Raw genomic sequence first — 24,797 nt, forward strand, 5'->3', positions numbered from 1 at the left:
GGGCTGGTATCATCAAAGATGAGCTTGTGGGGCCTTTTCGGGTTGAGGATGGAGTCAAGCTCAACTCCCAGTCCTACTGCCAGTTTCTGGAAGACACCTTCTTCAAGCAGTGGTACAGGAAGAAGTCTGCATCCTTCAAGAAAAACCTGATTTTCATGCAGGACAATGCTCCATCACACGCGTCCAAGTACTCCACAGCGTGGCTGGCAAGAAAGGGTATAAAAGAAGAAAATCTAATGACATGGCCTCCTTGTTCACCTGATCTGAACCCCATTGAGAACCTGTGGTCCATCATCAAATGTGAGATTTACAAGGATGGAAAACAGTACACCTCTCTGAACAGTGTCTGGGAGGCTGTGGTTGCTTCTGCACGCAATGTTGATGGTGAACAGATCAAAACACTGACAGAATCCATGGATGGCAGGCTTTTGAGTGTCCTTGCAAAGAAAGGTGGCTATATTGGTCACTGATTTGTTTTTGTTGTGTTTTTGAATGCCAGAAATGTATATTTGTGAATGTTGAGATGTTATATTGGTTTCACTGGTAAAAATAAATAATTGAAATGGGTATATATTTGTTTTTTGTTAAGTTGCCTAATAATTATGCACAGTAATAGTCACCTGCACACACAGATATCCCCCTAAAATAGCTAAAACTAAAAACAAACTAAAAACTACTTCCAAAAATATTCAGCTTTGATATTAATGAGTTTTTTGGGTTCATTGAGAACATGGTTGTTGTTCAATAATAAAATTAATCCTCAAAAATACAACTTGCCTAATAATTCTGCACTCCCTGTATAATAGCAGTCAGTTTCCATCACACGTGTGCGTTTCAGGGCCTGCCAGGGCACAGTGTCACACCAGTGCAACTCATCTGGTGTAACAGTAGTGTACATTTAAAAAACAAAAAACTAGAAATTTGACTGAAATAATAGCAGTCAGTTTCCTTCACACGTGTGCGTTTCAGGTCCTGCCAGGGCACAGTGTTACACCAGTGCAACCCATATCTGGTGTAACAGTAGTGTACATTTAGAAAATAAAATACGTTTGAATGTAATAGATAAATAAGTTTGACTGTAATAGATTGAATAGCAGTTAGTTGTCTGCAAGCGTGTGTCAGGCCTACAGCGTCTACTCTGCCAACTTCTGCCAGTGCACAGTGCCACTCATATCTGTTGTCACAGTAGCTTGCACGCATAGTACCACTAATTGAAAAAAAAATGACAGGCAGAGGCAGGCCACCCCGCAGGGGCCGTCGTGATCGTGGTGCTGTGATTCCCTTTGGCCCTAGAATAATGCCCAGTGTTCAGAGGCCACGTATCCTGAACTCGAAAAGTTCTGAGGACATAGTTGACTGGTTAACACAGGACACCCAATCTTTTACAGCTTCCGCTCGGAACCTTGACGCACCATCCTCCTCCAGCTTAGCTTCGGGCACCTCTCAAGTTACCCCTCGCCCACCTACCGCCACCACCACCAACACTAGCTCCACAGCCGCTTCACTTGATCTGTCAGAGGAGTTATTTACACATCAGTTGAAAGAAATGAGTGATGCGCAACCATTATTGCCAGAGGATGTAGATAACAGGGATATGTCTCAGTCAGGCAGCATTACACACATGGACGTACGGTGTGATGATGATGATGATGTTGTACCCGCTGCTGCTTCCTTTGCTGAGTTGTCCGATACAAGTGAAGCGGTTGATGACGACAATGCGTCCGTGGATGTCACGTGGGTGCCCGCTAGAAGATAAGAAGAACAGGGGAAAAGTTCAAATGGGGAGACAGAGAGGAGGAGGAGACGAGTTGGAAGCAGGGGGAGGTCGTCGCAAGGAGCTAGTGGCACAGTCAGACAGCATGCTGAGTGGGCATGTGTGTCAGTGAGTTTGTCTATAGTAAGATTGTGTGTGTTTATAAGCTTGTCTGTAGTGAGCGTCTGTGTGTGTGTGTGACTGTAAGCTTGTTTGTATACCAATGACTTTGCCTGTAGTAACCTTGTTTGAGTGTCAGTTTGTGTTGGCCAGTAAGCAGAAAAAGAAACATACCAAAATTAATAAATTATATATACAAATAATATCAAAGGTGCACTCACAGGACTTACAAACTTCAAAAGTATTTTTTATAAAAAAAAAAAAAAATTAAAAAAATTACATCTGAAAATCGATTAGACGTTTCGAACCCTGAGGGTCTTTCTCAAGATCAGGAGTCGTGACGTTGATCAATTTTTAGATGTAAATGTTTTTTATTTTTTTTATTAAAAACACTATTAAAGTTTGCGAGTGCACCCTTGATATTATTTGGATATATGGAACGTGGGTAAGCACCAAGGCAGAGTTTACCATTGAAGAAGTTAAGAGAATGTCAAGCTGTTTGGATAAGTGTGTGTGTGTGTGTGTGTGTGTCAAGAGGGCTGCACTCAACTAAACATGTATAAATTATAGGGTGCTGCTTGGGACAATATATACAACATGCAAAATACATCATCCATCGCACTCGCTTATTCACTACAAAACGATTTTTAATCTCACAGATCGGAATAGTTTTATTTAAAAACACCTCACCTAGGCAAAAAATAATGGGGATTTAGTTACAGTATAGGATCGTATATTGGGGTAAAATGACGTTGTGGCAGGCTTATGCATTCTTGGCAGATCCTACTCTAGCAGCCTAATGCGTTTTTTTTATTTATATATATATATATATATATGTATATATATATATATATATATATGTATATATATGCACACACACACTTCATGGCACAATGACTTAAGGGGCTGGAATACATTTTTTTTTTACAGGGCTGATTTGCATCCCCAGTCCAGCCCTGCATCCACTAAGGAATGTCATCAGTGATTATCATTAAGAATCACTGGAACATGAGCATGGCCGCACTGCAGATTGGCTTCCACAACCCCTTGGCTATCAAAAAGAACAAAAAAAAGATACAACTTGCTTGTGTGCAGCACACCTTTGACTTTATGCACTATAAAACCTGGACATGATGGGCAGTACTCGTGAGTCATCGATGAACACAATTATGAGTACTTTAGCGCAGTCCAATATAATGCTGATGGTATAATGGGTGAAAGGGCAGGTTTTTTTTTTTTTTTTTTAATGAAAATTGCATTAAAAAATTATATGAACACTAACTTTGGCCATTGTTATGAATGTTGGTATATCAGATACCCATTCATATTTGGTTCCTCCCAAACTGCTAAGAGCTGAGTGATTATAACTTGCAGTTCGGGTATCAAGACAAATATTCTCCAGCTAGAATGCAGCATACAAGAAGTCTTTCCCAGCAGTCAGTCATATACCCAAAACTCACAGTACAACAGGAATTAATTTATTCAGGCCAACTGGCCGGCTGTTTATGCAAGTCCCCAGGAACAGGGTTTACAATAACCTGTTCCATGGGCATTCTCCACTGCACCTGAGAGGGCACAGGGACAAATTACATACTGTTGTTACATTGGCTCTCTGGTCCAGGACGCTCCCACATAGAATGCAATAATCCTTCCACATTACTTAGGAGATAATTGAGTCAAATATTGTACTCAACTCAATTATTTCCAAACACGAAAAACACATATTTTCACAAAGCCCCAAAAGTGCCTTAAACCCCATGGGAACCCCACAAAAGTCATATGCCCCTGATAGCCCAGGTCTGGGGGACCAACATATCTAAAAATCACCCAGATCAGTTCAGGAATTTGGGAGTTCCATGGAAGTCATAATTTGACCGACCGCACACGAGGCTCCTGACCAGAAAGAGTTCCATGAAATTAGGCTGTGCGTTCAGTCTCTTTCGGGAAGTTTAAAAACCAAACAAATCCACGAACAGTTCCCCTGGCTCATAAGTAGTGTTTGTTCCCCTAGTTCGTGGGAACAAACCTACCGAACAGCGCCCTCTTGGCTGGTCGGTGGACAGAAGCAGGTGTTAGTGAATTTTGACCGACGTTCGGGAAGTCGAGTGTCCACTTTTAGTTCCAGACACTCAACGACCAAGTTCCGCTGCCTCTATTCGTGCGACAAGATGGCCGTTTTCTCCAGCACGTGGCATTCGGTTATGCGAACGGGAGCCACACCAACAGAGCACTTAATTCACCATTTACTTTGAAGTTAATGAGCCAGGGGGTTGTTCAGTAGTTTCAACTAACGAACAGGGAAAATACAAAATACCGAACTAAATAGGGTAGTTTCTTCACAGCCATTGTTTGCGACTACTAAAAGACTGGCCATATACCCTATTTTGAATACATTGGGTTCATTTTCATTCCTGGGCTGCCATATCGTCTCCAAGGCACCAGAAATCCAATATGGCAAATTTCAATGTGTAAAAACTATTATAGGCAAGCCCTATACTTGATCCTGTAACTTTCCAAAACCCCTTAAAACCTGTACATGGGTACTGTTGTACTCGTGACACATCACTGAATACAAATATGTGTATTTTATTGCAGTAAAAGCAAACAGTATTATGACATTCACTGTTAAAATGCCATACAAGACTAAAAAAAAGCAATTTTTTACACTTTTTGTCTTAAGCCTTTATTCATATTAAATTGTTTTGTATATAAAGATTTGATGTGAAATAAAAAACATGTTTCTCTTGAACAAAATTATGTATAAGTGTGGGTGCACTTAATATGAAAGAGATAAATTATGATTGTACAGACCAATAGCTTTTATTCATGGTTTTGTTTTCATTTTATTTTGATCAGAACTTGTACAATTGCCTCCGTAAAGGAACACTCTGAGCACCATAACAACTAAAGCCAGCTCTAATGGTTATGGTGCAAGGAGTGCTCTGACACTATCCAATGGTAAATAGATACATTTGTTTTAGTACAGTTTGGCAACTTACCCGGATCCTGATGAGCATCCATGCCTTAAACTAGCTTATTTTCTGTTCCTGCAGGAGGATCCATTTAGCTTTACAGTGCTAAGCAAGATTGTGCTCATTGACTGAGTGCATCTGTTGAGCACGGCCCAGGTACATCCCGCAGGAACTGATTAGAGATAGTATGTTGTCAAACCATACTAAACCAGGGCACTCCTGAGACCATAACCACCACACCGTAGTGGTTAGGGGTCTTGGAGTATTTTTGTTTTCTTGTAAAAATTGTTTTAAGAAATATTTAATAAATATATTGTTATACATTACAACATGTTGCTCGAATACTGCAAATAAATGTTCTGTCTCATCCATATACAATAGGTATTCACCCGGGAGTGTATGAGTCATTACCTGAGGGTATTTAACTTCCTCTGGCGAGCAAAGAGAATGGAATATATACTAACAGACATTTGGAAAGGCCAAATGTGTAATGCAAAATTACTAAAAAGCATGCCAGGTAAGTATGGAGGATAGTGTACAGTGTTGTTAACTAGCATACTAATTTCAATGCATGTCAGAGAACTATTACATCGTCGTATAGAATATCATTGGAAATATTGAATGCTTATTTTTGTAGTGTTCCCTTGTGTTCTATGAATATTCTTTTTCAGCTATGGAGCAATGCTGTATAAACTGCACATTTTTGCTCCAATTTTAACTTAATGGCGTGTTCTAGAATTCACCCTTTATTAGTCTCCAAGTGTTAACTTCTCATTTAGGATGCCAAGTGTTATTTGTGCTTTTTGACCTTACCATATTTTCTATGTCTCTGTGCCACTACCAAATGGACACTTCATGTTGGTTTACATGGTGCTTGTGCACATATTTTCCCAGCATATAGTGGCGGTACCCATGGGATATACTTTCTTATGCTTATACGAGTACCCCTGAAAATAAATGAAAAATAATTAAAGTATTCCTCCCCCTCCTACCTTAAAATGCCGACCCATACTAACCAGTTCTTTATTGTCCCGCGAGCGGGCCGGACGTGTAGCTCTGTTTTTGGTGAAGCACACTGGTTGATGCTTGGGGGAGTCTGTCTGATAACTCCCCAGGTGGGGAGCTGTGTGACGCTGACCTGTGAAGCCTTCAGGGTTTAATGAGCCCTGAAGTTCCTGTTTTATGACTAAAGTTCCAGCGGAGTTAAATGTTGGCGCTTCCAGGTGGCGTGCCAATCAGGAAGCCGATTATAAAGTCTGTGCACAGCGGTGGAATGCACGCCTGGGTGTCTTTGCATTCCACCAAAATGTATGGCATTTTTTTTATTGTTGTTTTATCTAGATACTGCAGTAACATTAACCTCTATTTTTATCTTGTGGCATAAATAGGCTATGCGCAATTTTACGCAAAGCTAGAAATTCAAACCGCGCTTGCGCACTAATGCAGCTGGAATTTTGAGTTTTGCTAAAAATTTGAAGCAAGTTGCTTTCTGTAGAAGGACTTTTATCTGTTACCACGTTTGGTAAGTGGGGATACCCTTTTATGTACCTCGTCATCGTATCTGACACCGGGGGAGCATGCGCAATGACGGAATGACAGTCGAAGGGGTTCCCACCAATTTTTCGAATATGGGGCGGTGCTGGGCATTCTTCTCTGATTACTGTCATTCACTGCTGTATATGTATATATATTGGTGAGTGCACTTGTTTTCTTTAAGGACATGCATTGATAAAAGGTATTTACTCAAAACATCTACTGTAATTTATATTTTGTACTTAAACTCCTGTAGCACTGGTTGTGCACACAAGCATTTTGTAGCGCTGCCATTCTTTTTTCTTTTTCAATTGTATAGCCTATGTATGCTGTGTTGGCCTTTTTGTCAAAACGAGTACACTGTAGCCCTCCACCTGGTCCTGCGGTCTTTATGGTGGGATAAAAATAGCCCTCTGAGAGGAGTAAGCTGTTTGGTTCTCCTTTAGAGGAACTCATAAAGCAAATGTCAGAGACCAAAAAGGACAGGAGATATAAATCGAATAGAAGATTTACATCTCTAAATCAAATATACTTTCCTTATGGCAACTCTGGAAGACACCTATCTACATATGTACCAAGTCAATTGGGAAAATAAGGTATTTAAGATATGCAATTAAGTCAAGGAAGAGTATTTTATATTTCCAATTCAAGGCTCTTGCTTTAGGCCTGGCTTCAGCTCCATGAATTTTTACAAAAATTCTGGTACTCTTATTGGCTTATCTATGAGAGAAGGGTTTTTCCATTGTTCCCTATTTAGACGATTGGTTCTTCAAAGTGGTTTCATAAAGTCAACTGCAAAACAATATTCGAACCACGATTCAGACGTTACAAGATAAGTTGGTTGATCGTCAGAGAGACGTCTCCGCTTTCTCGCTAGACAAGAATTTCTTTTTCTGGGCCTTTCAGTGGATTCAAAGTCCCTTTCACATCATCTTCCTTCACAAAAGATCAAGAGAATCAAGAAATAAATTTCTTCTATACAGAAGGAGGTGATATGTTTTATCAGACATGCAAATGCTGGGTATTCTCACTTCCTCCATTCCAGCAGTGCAGATGAGGCAATAGAAAATCTTGAGGAATTAATCCGGAAAAGAAGAGGACTTGGAAACCAAATTTAGCTTGTTAACAAAAGTTCAGAACCAACTAAAGGGGTGGATAAACTCTGTCTCTGTCCCAAGGCTTATCTTTCCAGCAAAGGTAGTGGCTCACAATTATGACAGACACGTGAAAGTTCAGTTAGGTTGCACATCTGAAAACAACATGTACTGCAGGGCATTTGGTCCTCATAAGAGGTAGGTCACTCGTCCAATTACAAAGAGATGAAGGCTGTCTTAAATTGAGACCATGATTATACAAAGAGCTGTCAGGATTAAATCAGACAACATCATGACAGTCACCTGTCTGAACAAAAAAGGGTGAATAAAAGTGAAATCTCTTCTGTGCTTACAGATCATGTCCTGGCCAGAAAGGAAGTTAGAGTGCATCACAGCTACATATATTAGGGGAATGGGCAATATCATAAGACAATTTGAGCAGAGCTCAATGCATTCAGTCAGTATGGTCCCTTCATCCAAAAATATACGCAACACTAGTAAAGAAATTTGGTCTACCAGAAATAGATTTCATGGCAACAAGGCAGCCTGAAAGATACCAGTTTATACATCCCTGTTCTGGAAAAATTACCCTCCTTTTTTGGATGATCTCTGAGATGTTTCCTCTTATTGCTCTAATATATTATATTCTACAAAATATCAGAATAGACAGAGCTATGGTGTTAGCCGTCATTCCCTATTGGCCAAATCATAGTTTGTTTTTGGAATTGAAACAAATAATTCTGGAATCCTGGGTACTGCCTCTATCAAATCCATTTCTGTTAAAACGTGAATCCCAGTGCAGATGGAAAAACACACACTTATGTTCAAATCTGTTTAAAATACAATAACAAAAATGTATGGAACATAAATGGAAAAGGCAACTAGAGATACACACGTACATTTATTTGTAATCTTAACATTTTTAATCACAAAATTAAAAAAACATTGTTAATAAATATTGGTCTGTGCTATTAAGGAACCCAATTTTAAATGAAATCCTTCTAAAAAAAAACTAAAATTATTTTTCAGAGGAGCTAAACATTTAGAAATAAACCTAGTGAAAAGTTATCTTTTGTTTGCAGCATTATTTTGTCCTCCCTTTTTCCATTTATAGATTCCTTCTTAATTTTTTGTCTATTCTGTTATCTTATGAAATTTTAGTAAGTTTAGATGTTTTATACACCAAATTGATTTCCAGATCCCCTTGGATTTTTTTTCCCCCTTTTATATAATATTTTTTATTTTGCATTTGTATTTCAGGTGTAATATTATGCGCCATGCCACGTGATATATAACTCACATTAGGAAAAACACTCAAGCGCCATTTATATACTTTTTTTAAATTTTCCACTCCTTAAGGATGGCGGGCGTTCTATGCTGTCCTTTTTAGGACGCTCCTAAACGCTGGCGGGCGGCATCGAATGTCCCCACTGTCCTTTGGACTTACCGGGTCCCCGCCAGAGAGAGATACATATATGTATTTATAATGTCATTCTAAATGTATTTTGAATTTAATATATATGTATATTAATATCAAAATACAGTTATAACAAATTAAAACTGGTATATAATTTTTTTTAATTTCTTTTTTCTTTTAAAATGTATTTATTTTATTATATATATATATATATATATATATATTTAACATCATTCTATGTGTATATAAAAGTACTTTGAAAATATATATATATATATTTAAATTCTGCAAATATATGTATATAATATTTTTACATAATCATGTCATTTTATTAATTACAATTTGAGGGACCTGCCTGACAACCCAGGTTGAAAGTCCAGAGAATTTGGCTTGCAAGCCCTATATTTAACCCTGTAACTTTCTAGGACACCATAAAACCTGTACTCGGGAGACTTCGCTGAACACAAATATTAGCAGTAAAAAATATCACAACGGGGGGCGTGGCTTGGAAGCCGAGGAAGATGGCGGCGTAGACCCGGGGCTCCTCTGCAGGCTGAGCACTAATCCTCCTCACAGCACTGATATTGCGGGCAGAAATGGGTAAATCCCACCGGGCATCGAGCACTACCAAGCCGGCGGACACGCCGAAGGGCGCAGCAACGGCATTGCTGCGGCAATTCCTCGTGGCTCCCGCGGACGCGGCCACTCGGGCCTACGCTAATGAAGAGCCTTCTGACGCCTCCCGCCCAGCGTCGCCACAAGGTGAGGGCCCAACAACTGCTGCCCAGACCCCTCCGGACCAACACCCGGACTGGGTCCAACTAATCAAAGCCCTGCCTACCAGACAAGACCTGAAAGAGGCCAACTCCGAGCTGAAAGCCTCTATCACCGCTGAATTGCACTCCCTCAGGGAGGACATTCAGGGCCTACACACCAAAGTGGCCCAACTAGAAGCAGACGCTGACCATTTAACCTCTGCTCAATCTGCAACCACAGATGCATTACGCCGCCACACGGCACAAATGAGACAAATGGCCCTGCACATGGAAGATTTGGACAACCGTGGCAGGCGCCAGAACATTCGGGTGCGTGGCATCCCAGAAGACCTTGACCAGACGACGCCGATAGCTGACACCCTCATGAACCTGTTCAACAAGATCCTGGGCCGCCCTGAGCACTCCGAGATAGAGCTCGTTAGAGCCCACAGAGCCCTGAGACCAAGGGGCCCTCCTGAGGCTCCTCCAAGAGACACCATCTGCTGCCTAGCCGACTTCAAGCTGAAGGAAGAAATCCTACAGAAAGCACGCAACACTGAAAAAGTGCAGCTAAATGGCGTGGAACTACAATTATACCCGGACCTCTCACCGGCCACCCTGGCCTACCGGCGGGCTATGAAGCCCCTCACAAGACTCCTTCAAAGTCACAGACTCAGATACAGGTGGTCTTTCCCGACCGGACTCCAAGTCATTACCCAGCAAGGGCCTTTTGCAATCCGAAATCCGGAAGACCTGAGCGACCTAGCTTTGGAACTACACCTCCCACCTGTCACCCTGCAATGGCCGGATCCTCTCGCTTTCTACGCCCTGCTACAGATGACTCCAGGGCCTCGGCCACAGCAGCCCAGGAGCAGAGGGACTAGACAACAGGCCATCCGACCCTCCGGGATGGCGGTTTAAGTGAACACCACCGACTGCTGCAGCATATAACCGCAAGTACCAACTGACGGGACTCACTCCCCTGAACGGGGCTTAGTCCCCCCAGAGACACTGGGGGTTCTTAGACTATCTCACTAAAACACACTGCTCTACGCAAGGGGAGATTAGGGATACAGGGGGGACCCACCCGGCCCGGACACTTGGAGGGAGGCAGACACTGGGGGGTTACGTAAGGAGTAAAAGGAACAGAACTCGCTCCATTGAGGTAGCCACCCGCTCCTATACAACTGGCACTCATAGCTATCCACAAAAGCCATCTGACGACCGCTGGGGAGGGTGGGGGGGTGGGGGGGGGGAGAGAGGCGCCCACTAGGCCCTGTGCAGTTACGACAGCGGAGCTCTACTAGGACTGGGACCCACCGCTGGAGCCCTGTCCGCCCTGTGATGACTTAAACGAGCAGGGGGCGAGCTCCACCGGGGGGTCTCACTCACATATAGCTTAAGGGTTGGAGAAAAGAGCCACACTGTACAGCGGCCTGAACTCCCGCTCCCTCAACACACACATGCGGTGAGACACGAACATGGAGAAAACTAACATAGGGGGGAAAAAGGAACCTCTTTTGGGAGGGCTGGGAAAATGGCGATTGGGCTGGGACACGGGTGGCGGGAGGGGGAGGAGAGGGCACGTTAGTTAGGTACGTAACTATGACAAGAATTGAATTACGCAGCAGGCGGATGTACACCACAACACAGTTTATTGTTTGATGTTTAATGTTGAGAGAGTTATATGGAAAGTGTTTCTGTAACTGTTATGTTATTTGCTTCTTCTCCACATGCACAAGACAGGCACCCCAGACGGCGACCAGTGCTAAGACCCGGAGCCAAATACTTACGACTTCAACCGAGGAGGACGCTAACACGAACCCGACTGTAGCTGACACAGCCGACAGAGAAACTACACGGACCCTACAAACCGACCTACACAATCAGGTACTCACTTGTCTACCACAGACAGACGCACAGACGCGGGGAGGACTGGTTCCACCCGGAGTCGCTCGACTTCCTTCTTCTGCCCCACAGGGCCCAGCGACCAAGACAAGGTGAACGGGATCAGCGGGCCACAGGTGGCCGCTGACTAATCCGTTCCCCGTCGCTGTCACCTCACCGTCTCTTTACAGAGGCGAGGACACACCTTCATATACTTCACACATCACCTTTCCCCTCCCCCCTCCTTCCCTGTATACCCCACCTGACCCGTAACTAGCAGACGCAGACGACCACAGACCCCTGGACTGGACTGAGACCCACGGACGGAATGACACAGCCACCCTCACACCCCGACACAAGGGCACTTGTGCCGGACTGCCTCACGGTCCTCTCCATCAATGCCAGAGGTCTTAATAAACCGGAGAAGCGCTCAGGAGCGCTCCGAGACTTCCACACCCACAGAGCCTCGATAGTGCTAATTCAGGAGACGCACTTCAGGGAAGGGTCTAGGCCCAAACTGACGAACCAACATTATCCCACTGGATATTATAGTGACTACCACGCGGGGAGGTCCAGAGGGACGGCTATTCTAATCGGGAAAAATATACCACTAGTAGTAACGGGACAGCTAACAGACAGAGAGGGTAGATTCCTCTTCCTTAAGGGCACGATAGCCGGTCAGGCCTATACATTCGCAAATGTATATGCTCCAAACACTCGACAATACCGGTTCCTGGCACGCACACTTAGGATACTTAAGCCCTTCTCGGAAGGGATCCTCATAGTTGGGGGCGACCTCAATGTCGCGCTCAACCCGAGGTGGGACTCCTCGACCGGGAAGTCGGGGGTCCCGTCGCAACACTTGAATGCAATCAAAACCCTCCTGACCCGATCTCAACTGATAGATTGCTGGAGAGCCTACCACCCTGACGAGAGGGATTACACATATTTTTCACATGTCCACAACACCTACACCAGACTAGATTACATCTTCACCTCTCACTATAATCTACCGACCACGAGCGCGGCGGAGCACGGGGTGCGGACATAGTCGGATCACGCGCCGGTGACCCTGACACTCTCCTCACCCATGTTCAGGCCCCGCCACAACAAATGGCGACTTAATGACTACCTACTGACCAGACCCGACTTTACGTCCGAAATCTCAGGCACACTCAAGGAATATTTTGAGACGAACACTACTGACCACACCTCACCTACCATCAGATGGGAGGCACACAAAAGCGTGATACGCGGCCACTTCATCCGCCAGGGGTCCACTCTCAAAAAACAGACCAATAGTCGCATGGCAGACCTAGTAACAGAAATACACAAGGTGGAAACACTCAATAAAACCGCACAACTACCGACACATCAGGCGACATTACTGCAACTTAGACGCGACCTGACGGGCCTCCTACACAGACAACATCACAGGGACGTACTTGGACACAAGGCCTTCTTCCTGCTCCACGGCAACAAAAGTGGAAAGCTACTGGCTAGAATGCTAGCCAAAAGACGACAGGGGACATATATTGACAGGATGAGAGACTCTAAGGGCACCTTACACCAACTGCCTTCCAAGATCCTTGACATAACACGGGATTACTACGCGAACCTATATGCCTTTCCCAGACCCCACCAACACAAACCCGGGGAAGTACTGCATGCGAAAATACAGGACTATTTGTCAGAACATTCCCTCCCGTCCCTGACACAGGAAATCGCGGACAGGCTAGACGAACCGATCTCCATAGAAGAGCTGGCCCGCATCATTAAAATGATGAAACAAGGCAAAAGTCCCGGCCCAGACGGGCTACCTCTCAAATACTACACTACGTTCGCAGACCTACTATACTCACCCCTTCTAGAGGCCTTAAACGCACTCAGGGAGGGCCACCACCTACCGAAACAGTCGCTAACAGCACACATCGCGCTCATCCCCAAGGAAGGCAAGGATAGGGAACACTGTGGGAACTACAGGCCCATTTCACTGATTAATTGCGATGTCAAACTGCTGGCTAAAATACTAGCCACAAGACTCCAGACACACATCCTCACCCTCATACACCCAGACCAGGTAGGCTTTGTCAGGGGACGCGAAGCAAGAGATAACACGATCAGAGCGCTAACGCTCATGCACAGACGACATGGCGGGACAGAGGGCGTTCTGCTGCTGTCGACTGGCAATATATGTTCCACATACTGACACACATCGGACTGGGCCCACATTTCCGGGGGTGGGTCGGGGCGTTGTACGACGGGCCCACCGCACACGTCATAGTGAACGGAGCCCTGACGAGCGCCTTCCCCATCACCAACGGAACGCGGCAGGGATGCCCCCTGTCCCCCCTGCTCTTCGTGCTGACGCTCGAACCCTTCCTGACGCACATACGACACAATGAGGCAATCAGGGGAATTGGAACTGGAGACACGCAACACAAAATCGCGGCGTATGCCGACGACCTCCTTTTTTTCGTCTCCAACCCGGAGGTCTCACTCCCGAATATCCTGAAGGCCTTTGATACCTTTAGGGAGATTGCTAACCTTAAGATCAATTACGCAAAATCCTACATCCTGAACATGAACCTATCGGTACATAGAGCCTCCCCTCTACGACAGAGCCATACCTTCCAATGGGCACAACACCGCATACAGTACTTGGGCACCTGGTTAACAAGGAAAGACACTGACCTATTCAAACACAACTTCACACCCCTACTGGACAGATTCCGGAAAGACCTATCTGAATGGGCATACCCGCACATCTCATGGCTGGGCAGGGTTCAAGTTATAAAGATGAACCTTCTCCCGCGCCTGCTATATCTTATGCAAGCCATACCGGTCACCATCCCCAGCTCATTCTTCCGAACCCTGAGACAAGACATCGGGAAATACATATGGGACCGCAAACGGCCAAGGGTCAAACTAACTACACTGACATTGCCAAAAGATAGGGGGGGCTTAGCCATACCGGACTTCGCCCGGTACTACGACGCATGTCATCTCCAACGAGTCATGGAGTGGACAAAAGAGAATGTTCACAAGCGCTGGAAGGAGGCGGAGGAAACGGACACGGGGACACCACTGTCCACTGTCCCGTGGACGGGGAGAGGGGGTTATGGAGGACTGGGCACGCCATACACGACCGCAACACTGAGGGTGTGGGAGAGAGTAGCGAAGAGAAGTAGACTGGCCCCATTCCCGTCTCCCCTGCTCCCACTCACACACAACAACAGCTTCCCCCCGGGGCTTGACCCCAACGCGTTCAGGGACCTAATCAGACATAAAGTCCCCAGACTACATCACCTTCTGGCGGGGACGGAATGCAAGACACTCCCGACCTTACTGGAAGGGACCGCCCCCACCCTTTTACACCACCTTAAACACAGACAGCTTCGGAGTTATGTGCACACCCTCCCTGAGGGCATGGCAAGGAAGCGCGACCCCACCACATTTGAGAGGCTATATATGGAGCCAGACCCGCAACCTCACGGGATCTCACACATATACGCCCTGCTACAAAGGGAAACACCAGCGGAGACTCCTAAATTCATGGGGAAATGGGAACGAACATTAGGGAAGACTTTCACGGAGGAAGAATGGGAACAGATGTGTTACTTGACACACCACTGTTCAGTCTTCAGCAAAACCCAAGAGACAGCGTTTAAGCTGCTAACGAACTGGTACCTTACCCCAATGGTACTGCATGCCATAGACCCTGAACACACAGACCTCTGTTGGAGGTGCAACAGGGAGACCGGCACTGCACTCCACCTCTGGTGGGATTGTGAACTGGTGCAGCCCTTCTGGCGGGGCATACACAGCATCCTGAAAACCTTCACCGACATACCACCCCCCTTCCTTCCAGAACACATGCTCCTTCACCACACACAGACCCCGAGAACACGCTACAAACACTCACTGACCATCAGAATCCTAAATATTGCCAAGCAGGTAATACCCCAATTCTGGAAACGGCAAATGACACCTCCGCTAACATCTTGGTTCTCCCAAATGGAGGAGCTTAGGGCCATAGAGGAACTCATTATGACTACATCCAACGCAACGACCAGGTACATGAAAATATGGACCCAATGGATACTGACCACCACAAGGGCAGACTTTGAGACCAGACTTCGATACGACCCATAATGACACACTGAGGGGACGAAAAGACCGGACAACCACAGGACGGACTCAGACAGAAGGGACTTGGACGCAGACGCACCATTCCCCCACCCTCCCTGACAAGTCATTCCCGATTCCCCCCTACCCTCTGGCACACACACACTGACCATTAGCATGGCTCACAGCCGGAGCGACAACAGAGCGGACATGAACAGCTCCTGCGACGATACTCACTTCCCCAAGGGGAGACCACAGTAATTGCACCTCCACGAACAGACCCTTGATCACGGGAGTTGGACGTCCTACCGGACCCCACTGTGACCGATAGAACACTCTGCCACGACACCAGACCACCTCACAGGAGGGATACCTGACCGTCACACCACAGCCATGCGAACGGACATGGTACACGAAACCCACTCGGCGCATGGGGACGGGCGCAGCCGGGGAGGCCGGCATACATAAGATGCAATACAAACCTAGAGTGCCCTGACCAGAGCCGCCGCCGCTCGGGCTGCGCTCGTTCCCCTGGGCCGAGGCTGAACTGTGCAGGTGGAGAAACTATACGCATACTATGTAGTGATCTATGCACCTACCTCGATTACATGTCCATAAAATGCTTCCAGAAATACTATGCTGTGACCTGCGAGTCACCATTACTTGTTTGCTCATACATTTCTCCCATAAAGCCGTGACGTGACCTGCGAGTCACCTCTACCTACTTGCTTGAATACTGCTTACACAAGTGCCATACGGCGACCTGCGTGTCACCACCTACTGCATGTCTATACAATACTATGTTTACTGGAACAATTTGAAACTGAAAATACTAAATAAAAACATATTTACAAAAAAAAAAAAATATCACAACGATATAGTCAGTAAAAATGCATTTTTTTTTTCATTTTTCACACACAAACGGTACTTCCACTGACTATATAATTGTTGTGATACACTTTTCTATTTTGAAACCCTAATATTTGTGTTCGGTGTAGTCTCCTGAGTATAACCGTAACCCCCCCATGTACAGGTTTTATGGTGTTTTCAAAAGTTACTGAGTCAAATATAAGGCTTGAGTTTCCTTTTTTTCACATTGAAATGTGCCTGATTATACAATGGGTTGAAAAATTGTTTGGGAGTTCATGCTTTTCAAACAAATTCAAACTTCTCATGCTAGGATGTTGCTAACAAATGTCATCAATCCATCCCATTATTTTTTAAGGGATTTCAGAGCATAACCAATCAAGTATTTTATTCCTCCTTGGCACTTCCATTTGTCAGAAAACATGAATGACAATACTACCCAAGCTGATATTAGTGATCCTGCTTTAATGAATTAAACTATACGCAGCACGCTTTCATTCACAGAAAATTGAGGAGATGAGAACTTATAGTATAGTAGACACAAGCAAAGAGAAACATTATGTTCCCTCTGTAATGTATTAAATTAAGGGTCGGGTGTATAGAAGCAAAAATGTTTACCACGCTGTGCAATTATAAATAACTGAGAGAACGGAGATAGTGACTAGAGAAATTGGTATGGTTTGTTCTTTTAGGAGCTTCATTGCATTCAATGTAACCTGAGCTGATGCATATTTTCCATTTAATAATTGGAAGGGGAAACAAAAACATTCATTGTGCTTGATGCTAAATGGATGTATTTGTTTTTGACCATTCTGCATTTTTACTTATAACTGTTATTATTGAGAATTCTGGGGAAAAAAATAAAATAAATGCAAGGTGCATTAGGTAGTTTGGACAACAATGTATTTTAAGGCACAGCAGGATATGTGGAATGCATTGATAGTACTTTTTTTTTTTTTTTTTTTTTTTAATAAACATTTTAACTGTAATCTTTGGATTTAAAATGTAATGCACTTCAGGTTCACGGGGAACAAGGCAAGTGAAAGGGGGGGGGGGGGGGGGAAATATACTATATTAGCAGAATGTTGTATCATATTGCGAGCAGACCTTGGGATCTTGAGCAGATGTTGTGCATAATGCTTTTTGCCTGCCCTACAGTAGGCAGTCCAGGGTGCAATTTTGTAATCTCTGTTTAGAAGAGCTAGGTTAGGGGCATCACATTTGGTGTTTTTACTATCACTTAACTGGACTTGTCAGAAACGATAAACAGACATTTGTCCAATAATTTTGTTAAAACTAATATTATACTCCCCAAGCCGCAATGCAGCATGCTAAAGTGCAGCATGCTAAAATCTCCAAACCCTTTGCAAATCTCAAAATGCATGGCTGTGCTATAAACAATGTGACTGCACCATATTAACCCCTTCAGGGCCGGACTGTTTTTGCGATGTTTGTATGTTAAGGACCAGAGCTATTTTAACACTTTTGTGGTGTTTGTGTTTAGCTGTAATTTTCCGCTCTCTGTTCCGATACAAATTATATATTGTTTTTTTCTGGACAAAAAGGGTTTTCTTTACATACTATTATTTTTGTCATGTCATATAATTTAATTAAAAAAATAATAATAAAATATGGTGGAAAAAAAAACACACAATTTTTGACTTTTACTTAAAAATTATTTTACTGATCTACAAAATCGAATGAAACAAACTGCTAAATAGATTCAAAATTTTGTCCTGAGTTTAAAAACACCCAATGTTTGTGTTTTTTTTGCTTTTATTTGCAAGTTATAGGGCTAAAGTAGGAAATTGCTGTTTCAAAATGTACGTTTTTCAAATGTATCAATAGTGACATTGTAACACTGTTATGTAATAAATCTCAAAAAAACACCCCACATGTATATATTTTTCTTAAACTTGATAACCCAGGGTATTCATCTAAGAATATTTTGATACTTTCTATGCAGCCATTTTACCTCAGACCTTTGCCAAACTTTGCATAGGTAGTTTATTGTTTTATTGTTTTCACATACATTGCGATTCAGGTATAAATTCACAGATTCTGTTAGGTGTCACTGCCAAACAACACCCCAATATGTGTTCAGCAACATCTTCCGAGAACAGGGATACCCCCCATGTATAGGTGTGTCGGGTTGTTTGGTGGCTAAAAGGCCACATTTGGCAGGTGCGCTTATCAGTTTCCCAACTTGGAATTTTGACATGTAATCAACCTGCGCCCATGTCCCATTTGAGCCAATGTATTTTACCCCATCAAACCATATATTTTTGAAAAGTAGACAACCCAGGGTATTTTAAATGGTGGTATTGTAACACTTTTCATGCACTGAATTCTACCACCAGCCTTTGTCAAACTTTTGGGTAGTAATCTTTTTTTTGTTTCTTTGTCACACACATTGTACTTTAGGCATGAATTTAACCGATCCTGTTATGTGTCGCTGCCAAACACCCCAATATGTTCAGCAACATCTCCCGAGTACAGTGATACCCCCCACGTATAGGGTTGCTGGGTTGTTTGGGGGCCAAAAGGCAACAATCAGAACTTGTACATGTCAGTTTTTCAACTTGATATATATGTATGCATGGTCTATCTTCAGTTTGATATATTTTTGCACCCCCCAGTTAATGTTACCATCATGACTGTATATATAGTATATATTTTTATAAATTAGACATCAAAGGTTATAGAAGATGGGGTGTTTTGACTTCTTTTCCCCAACCATTTTGCCCCCCCCCCCCCCCCAAAAACAGAGAAAGTTTAGTGGTAATTTTTTTTTATTCTGGTTTTTATGCACACGTCATCTGGTTTTGGCCAGCTGGTTATGTGTTACTGCCAAAAAACTTGTTAGATCAAATGTGCATGTAGCAAATGTACATATAGCAGCACTCTTTAAACTGACTCCTGCAAATATAATCTAACTGGAGATTTGGGGGAAGGAAACTGACTAACAAAAAATAACTGCTTTCCAAAGAAACTAAAAATTCAGGAACACTTCTTACAACTGTTCTGTGTGGTACAGTTTGAAACATGTTCCTACACACAGTCCTGGTTTCGAAGGGCAATCAGGACAGTGAAAAGGGGTGTCTGTCCTTTTCCCGTTTTTAAAACAGACCCGGCAACGTTTCTGTTTTTATTTTATTTTTTATTTATTTTTTTCTAGCAGTTGGCGGTAACTTAAAGATAAAATGTCTGGACTCAGCTTGCACCGTTGTTGGAACTTGTCCATCTCCATAAATTGTTAAAGAAATGATTTTCAACTGAAATTTGAGAGAGGTGGTTTTCCCTGGATAATTTTTTTTGAAAAAGCAAAAATTAGTTGTGGGTTGCTATTTGCATCAGCCACCTTTTTATACCATGCTTTGGTTTTTCGAAAATAAGATATGGCTGCATCAGCTGATCAGCCAAATCAACACCCCCCCATGTACTTATTTTACGCCCTGATGCAAACCGGTTTTGACTCTACTCTGTCCCGCACAGAGACGTCTGACATGCGTTCGTCATGCATGGTGGTTAGCATGTTGACATCTTTCCTGTCCCTAAATTTTAGTGCAAGCACTTCAGCTTTGCGAAGTGCTTTACATTCGCCTTTTTTTTAATTTTGCCTCTATGAGAGATCGTGGAAAGTCTTTGGAATTTTTTTTGGCAGTGCCGCAGGCCAGTGTCTGTAAACCATAAAGTGTTTTAAACAGACGGACACTACTATAAAAATGATGCACATAAAGGTGGTAACCTTTATTAAACAAGGGGTTTAGTAGGTCCCATACAAGTAGGTCCCAACTCGCACTGTTTGTACAGTTTTATGCCATACCTAGAGCGCTTTGAGGGGATGTATTGTCTGAACCCTAATCTCCCTTTGTATTTCGTTAGCGATTCATCTATGGATACATTTTGTTGGGGGGTATAGATATCCGAAAATTTTTACTTAAAATGGTCTAGCAGTGGGCGTATTTTATGAAACCTATCGCATTGGGCGTGATCTTTAGGGTGACAGAAGGTATTGTCACTGAAATGTAAAAATCTCAGCAGTAACTCATATCTGGTTATAGGCATGGTTTGGGAGAATACTGGACTAGACATTATTGGATTGGTGCTCTAGTATGAGCGAATCGATGGCTTCTTTATAATCCCCATGAGCATTGTAAGAGCCCAGAATTTAAGCTCTGGGACATCTGTGGAATGCCAGTCATGCTACCTGGATTTTTATCAATAAATTGGGTAGCATACAAGTTAGTCTGGGAAGCAATCTCCTCCCAGATGGTATCCCCTAAAAATAGTTCCACATACTGCATTTGGGAGAAGCCATCCACATTAACATTAATGCCTGCGTTGGCACTAAAAGGGGGGGCGTTGGGCTCGGCTAACTGTGGAGGTACCCAGTCCTCCTCCACATTCGGCGTAGCAGAGGAAGCGCTGTTTCTTTCTTCAGCCGGCTCACACACAGATGACATGTCTTGACTAGACGTGTCAGAAAACTTACCTGGTTCAAAATCTGACGCAGTGTCAGTGGCGTCAGTCTGATGCCAAGAAGGCATATGCCTCCTGCAAGTTATACATACGCTGCATGTTTTATACACGACTAAAACAAATTACAAATACACAAAATAAGTGTATACTTTTTTTTTTTTAAACTAAAACAGACTAAACAGCAATCCCTAAACTAACTCCTGTCACAAAAATCTAATGGAGATTTGGGGGAAGGAAACTGACTGACTAAGACAGACCAAGATACAGATTTTTAAAACAAATTTAACCCTTTAAGGACAAAAGAAAAATACAGACAGTACAAATGCACTGCTGTAACAGATCTGGCAGGGAAGGGGTTAAAAGGGATTTTTTTTAATTCACTTTAGATACTGTATAAAGCGCTGGAACACTTCTGCTGCAACAAACTATCATGATCTCTGTCTCTCTTGCCTCACAAAACGCTACAGAGGAGAGAGGAGCAGAGATCACTGTCAAAGTGATTGTTTGTAACACCTACTTTGACAGCAGCCAATTGTGAGCGATCGCGGATCGCTCACACGCCCCTATTGGCTGTTACTATCTGCCTGGGATGTCTGGCAGATAGTTACAGCGGTATATCGGCTGGAGCGATCTTTGATCGCTTCCCGCAGCCCGTTTTTCGCTATGACGGTTCAGGGCCGTCAGCGGTCCAAACGCACGTTTTACCGCTGACGGTCCTGAAGGGCTTAAGGTTGCATTGTGATTGCAGTGATTTGGAACCAAAATTGCATAATACAGGGTTTGGCAACATTTTCAATCTCACTTATGCAATGAGAGCTTGCCTATTTAAAGCTGAATTTTGCAGGTGCTTTTTATTTTTTTTCTGCTGTTCTGCCTTAAGCTCGATTTAGTTTACTTAAAGGGGCCAATTAGATGGAAAACTGATATTGCTAGGTGAAAATGAGAATATCCGCTTTAGCGATATCCTGGACCGATGGTCCACAGGGCACCACGAAGACTCGGGTAAGTATCTTACCATTTAAAAACACTTTGATTCCCTATTGTGGGACAGCACAATTAATTCTTGGCATCCTAACCAACTACTGCCTGTATTGATAGAGGATGACTGTCCTATTTCCAGACTTTTCCTTACTTATCTGATAGGAGTGTTGCCAGTCTGGTCTGTTTGCACTGCAATTATTGTCAATCCTAATTGGCATGCGCTTTTTTTTTTTTTTTAATTGTCCTGACCAGAATCTTGCCGTGAACCTGAGCATCAATTGTATTGTTAATAGAGCTCATGATCGCACCTGAAAGCAAGCTTATTGGGTAGTACCTGCAAATATCTTATCCTATTATTATTATTATTATTATTATTATTATATCTACTGGTTAATTTGTTTTACCTCCCCTACTTATAATACTAGTCAATCTGCAGGTATTACAATGTGTATAGGATACTTTTGGATTATTTTTCTTTCAGGAAAGTTCCTTTCCTGTTTTTTTTTTTTCATTGCTAGAATATTTAATAAGCAATATTCATTAATGTATAATTTCAGTTAGGGCCCTACACCCCTTATTCACATTTTGTTATATGTATTCCGATTTGCTGTCGCATGATAAAATACATTTTACTGGAAATGTTTTTGTGGTGATTTGAAGAGGTCATGGAAGGAAACAGACGTGGGTGCAAACTGAAAAGAGAATATAAATCTCTTTTTTCAGTGCCACCAAATCCTATAACTGTTTGAATTACTTAGGCAAATCCTCTAGAGTGCTTAATTGAGTGAGTAAATCCTGCAAAGTGCTTAATTAAGTACCATATAAAACACATTAAGAAAGTGTTAATTCTTACAAGAATTGTTCAGTATCTCAAAGTCCTATGTATAGGTACCTAATCTACAGTCATTTTAAATTTGATACATGAAATGGTTATTGCAGTGATTATACAGACCCTTTTAAATGGGCTATGATTGTAAAAAAAAAGTCTTGCTCTTAAGTAATAAGTGATCCCTGCCATCTTATATTTCCAGAGTAATTATGTTTTAATGTTGAAATATACGATTTCCCATGTATACACTCTAATCTTATTTTGATACTTTATTTTTATTGCAGAGCTCTCTGGGGTGCTTCATCAGTGTCACGTTCTGGCTTCAGAAATGGTCCATTTCATTCATCAAATGCAATATTATATCACATTTGAGGTATATTTCTTATACATTGCACTGTTTGCTGTGTATTTATACCCTTCATAACATTACTGCAAACTACTGGTCTGATCTTTTGTCCTAATGCATTTTTACAACTGTGGTGGTTTTTGTTTAGGTCCTGGAATGTTCTTGGGATGAGCTCTGGAACAAGGTGCAGCAAGCACAAGATTTGGACCACATAATTGCAGCACATGAAGTTTTCCTAGATACTATAATATCCAGGTGTCTCCTAGATGGTGAATCAAGAGTAAGTGATCACATGTAAATCTGCAAACTAATATTTGGATAGCGATTTTGATAAAATGTTGTGTAAATATATGGACTGCTTTTCTTATATTCCTTATATTTATATATTCCTCTACTTCTAGTTGCACTGGAAGAATGGTGTTTTTTTTGTTTTTATATTTGTAATAGGGAGTTGTTTCTGGTTTGTGTTATTACTATTATCACTATGATTTATAAACAACCAACATATTCCACAAAGCAGTACAATTGGGAAAATTAACAGTACAATATACATAGACACAGACGAAAGCTTAAGAGGGCCCTGCCTGTGAGCCAATATCTAGGCACTAAAACTCTTTTATACAAAGTCCTTAGCTAGATGGTTTATGCTTACAATCTGAAGGTTAAAATAGGTAGTTGAGATAAGAGGTAGCTGGGTGAATTTGAAGATGATGGTCAGAGAGAATTAAATGGAAATTCCAGCTACTGGAAACCTGTAAAGAGAATCATGTTTGTGGAGAAGCATGCTACAAATTTAGAAGGAAAGAAGCTTGGCGGGAGGAGGGGGCTAGATCTGAGTGGAAATTATGTTTCACTTAGCTGGGTATGTTGACGGAGGTCTTGAACTTGCAGATATAGGTGGAAATTGAGCCTGTATGTTCTTTGAACTGGGTTTTTAGACTGAGGTCTGGAACTTGCAAGGAGAGGTGGGAATGGAGCCTGTATGTTCTTTTAGCTAGCTTTTTGGCCTGTGGTCTTGAATTTGCACGGGGAGGTGTATATGATGTTTCTCTGTATGTTCTGTTAGCTGGCTTTGTGCACTGTGGTCTTGAACTTGCAAGGAGAGGTGGAAATTAAGTTTCTATTAGCTGGATGTGTGAACAGATGCCTAAGGAACAGCAACACAATATCCAGATGATATGTGTGTAAAGAGGTAAAAATGCCAACAATAAAAGAATTGAACAGAAAACTATGCATAACCAATCTAGTTTGATGAAAACAAAACTAAATATATACAATTCTGAATTGCACTCTGCTCAAATCAGGACATGGCAGTAAATGTCCTTTAAAGAGACTTTGATGCCTGAATTTTCATTTGTATAAAATAACACAGTAAAGCAGGTTCAAATGTTGGGTATCCCAATGGGACATTTTGTCTGCCTCTTTTCAACATAAGTGACCATATTTTGGGGAACAGTTTTGGTATTCTTTAATATAAGTTTGGCTTGTATTGATCCATTATGTTTTCTGTTTGGGTAATACCTTGGCACCCATTTCTCATTTTGTGCCAAGACCATATTTACGAACTGGTTACTATATCATTTATGTGTATACATTCATTTTTTCAGCCTGTTATAAAATGTGCATGCTGTCC

The 24,797-nt window shown here is 42.7% G+C and overlaps 1 protein-coding gene across 2 annotated transcripts in view; it reads left to right on the top strand.

Annotated features, from left to right (window-relative positions):
• The window catches only part of TUBGCP3 (tubulin gamma complex component 3), a 119,913-nt gene that overhangs the window by 88,345 nt on the left and 6,771 nt on the right, over positions 1 to 24,797 (top strand). For both annotated transcript variants that reach the window (XM_063459763.1, XM_063459772.1), the window contains exons 17-19: positions 5,227 to 5,362; positions 23,103 to 23,191; positions 23,313 to 23,444. In XM_063459763.1, the coding sequence (XP_063315833.1) occupies positions 5,227 to 5,362; positions 23,103 to 23,191; positions 23,313 to 23,444 (357 nt within the window). The remainder of the gene's footprint in view (positions 1 to 5,226; positions 5,363 to 23,102; positions 23,192 to 23,312; positions 23,445 to 24,797) is intronic.

The sequence above is a fragment of the Pelobates fuscus genome, chromosome 1 (assembly GCF_036172605.1).
Source record: "Pelobates fuscus isolate aPelFus1 chromosome 1, aPelFus1.pri, whole genome shotgun sequence".
NCBI lineage: Eukaryota > Metazoa > Chordata > Amphibia > Anura > Pelobatidae > Pelobates > Pelobates fuscus.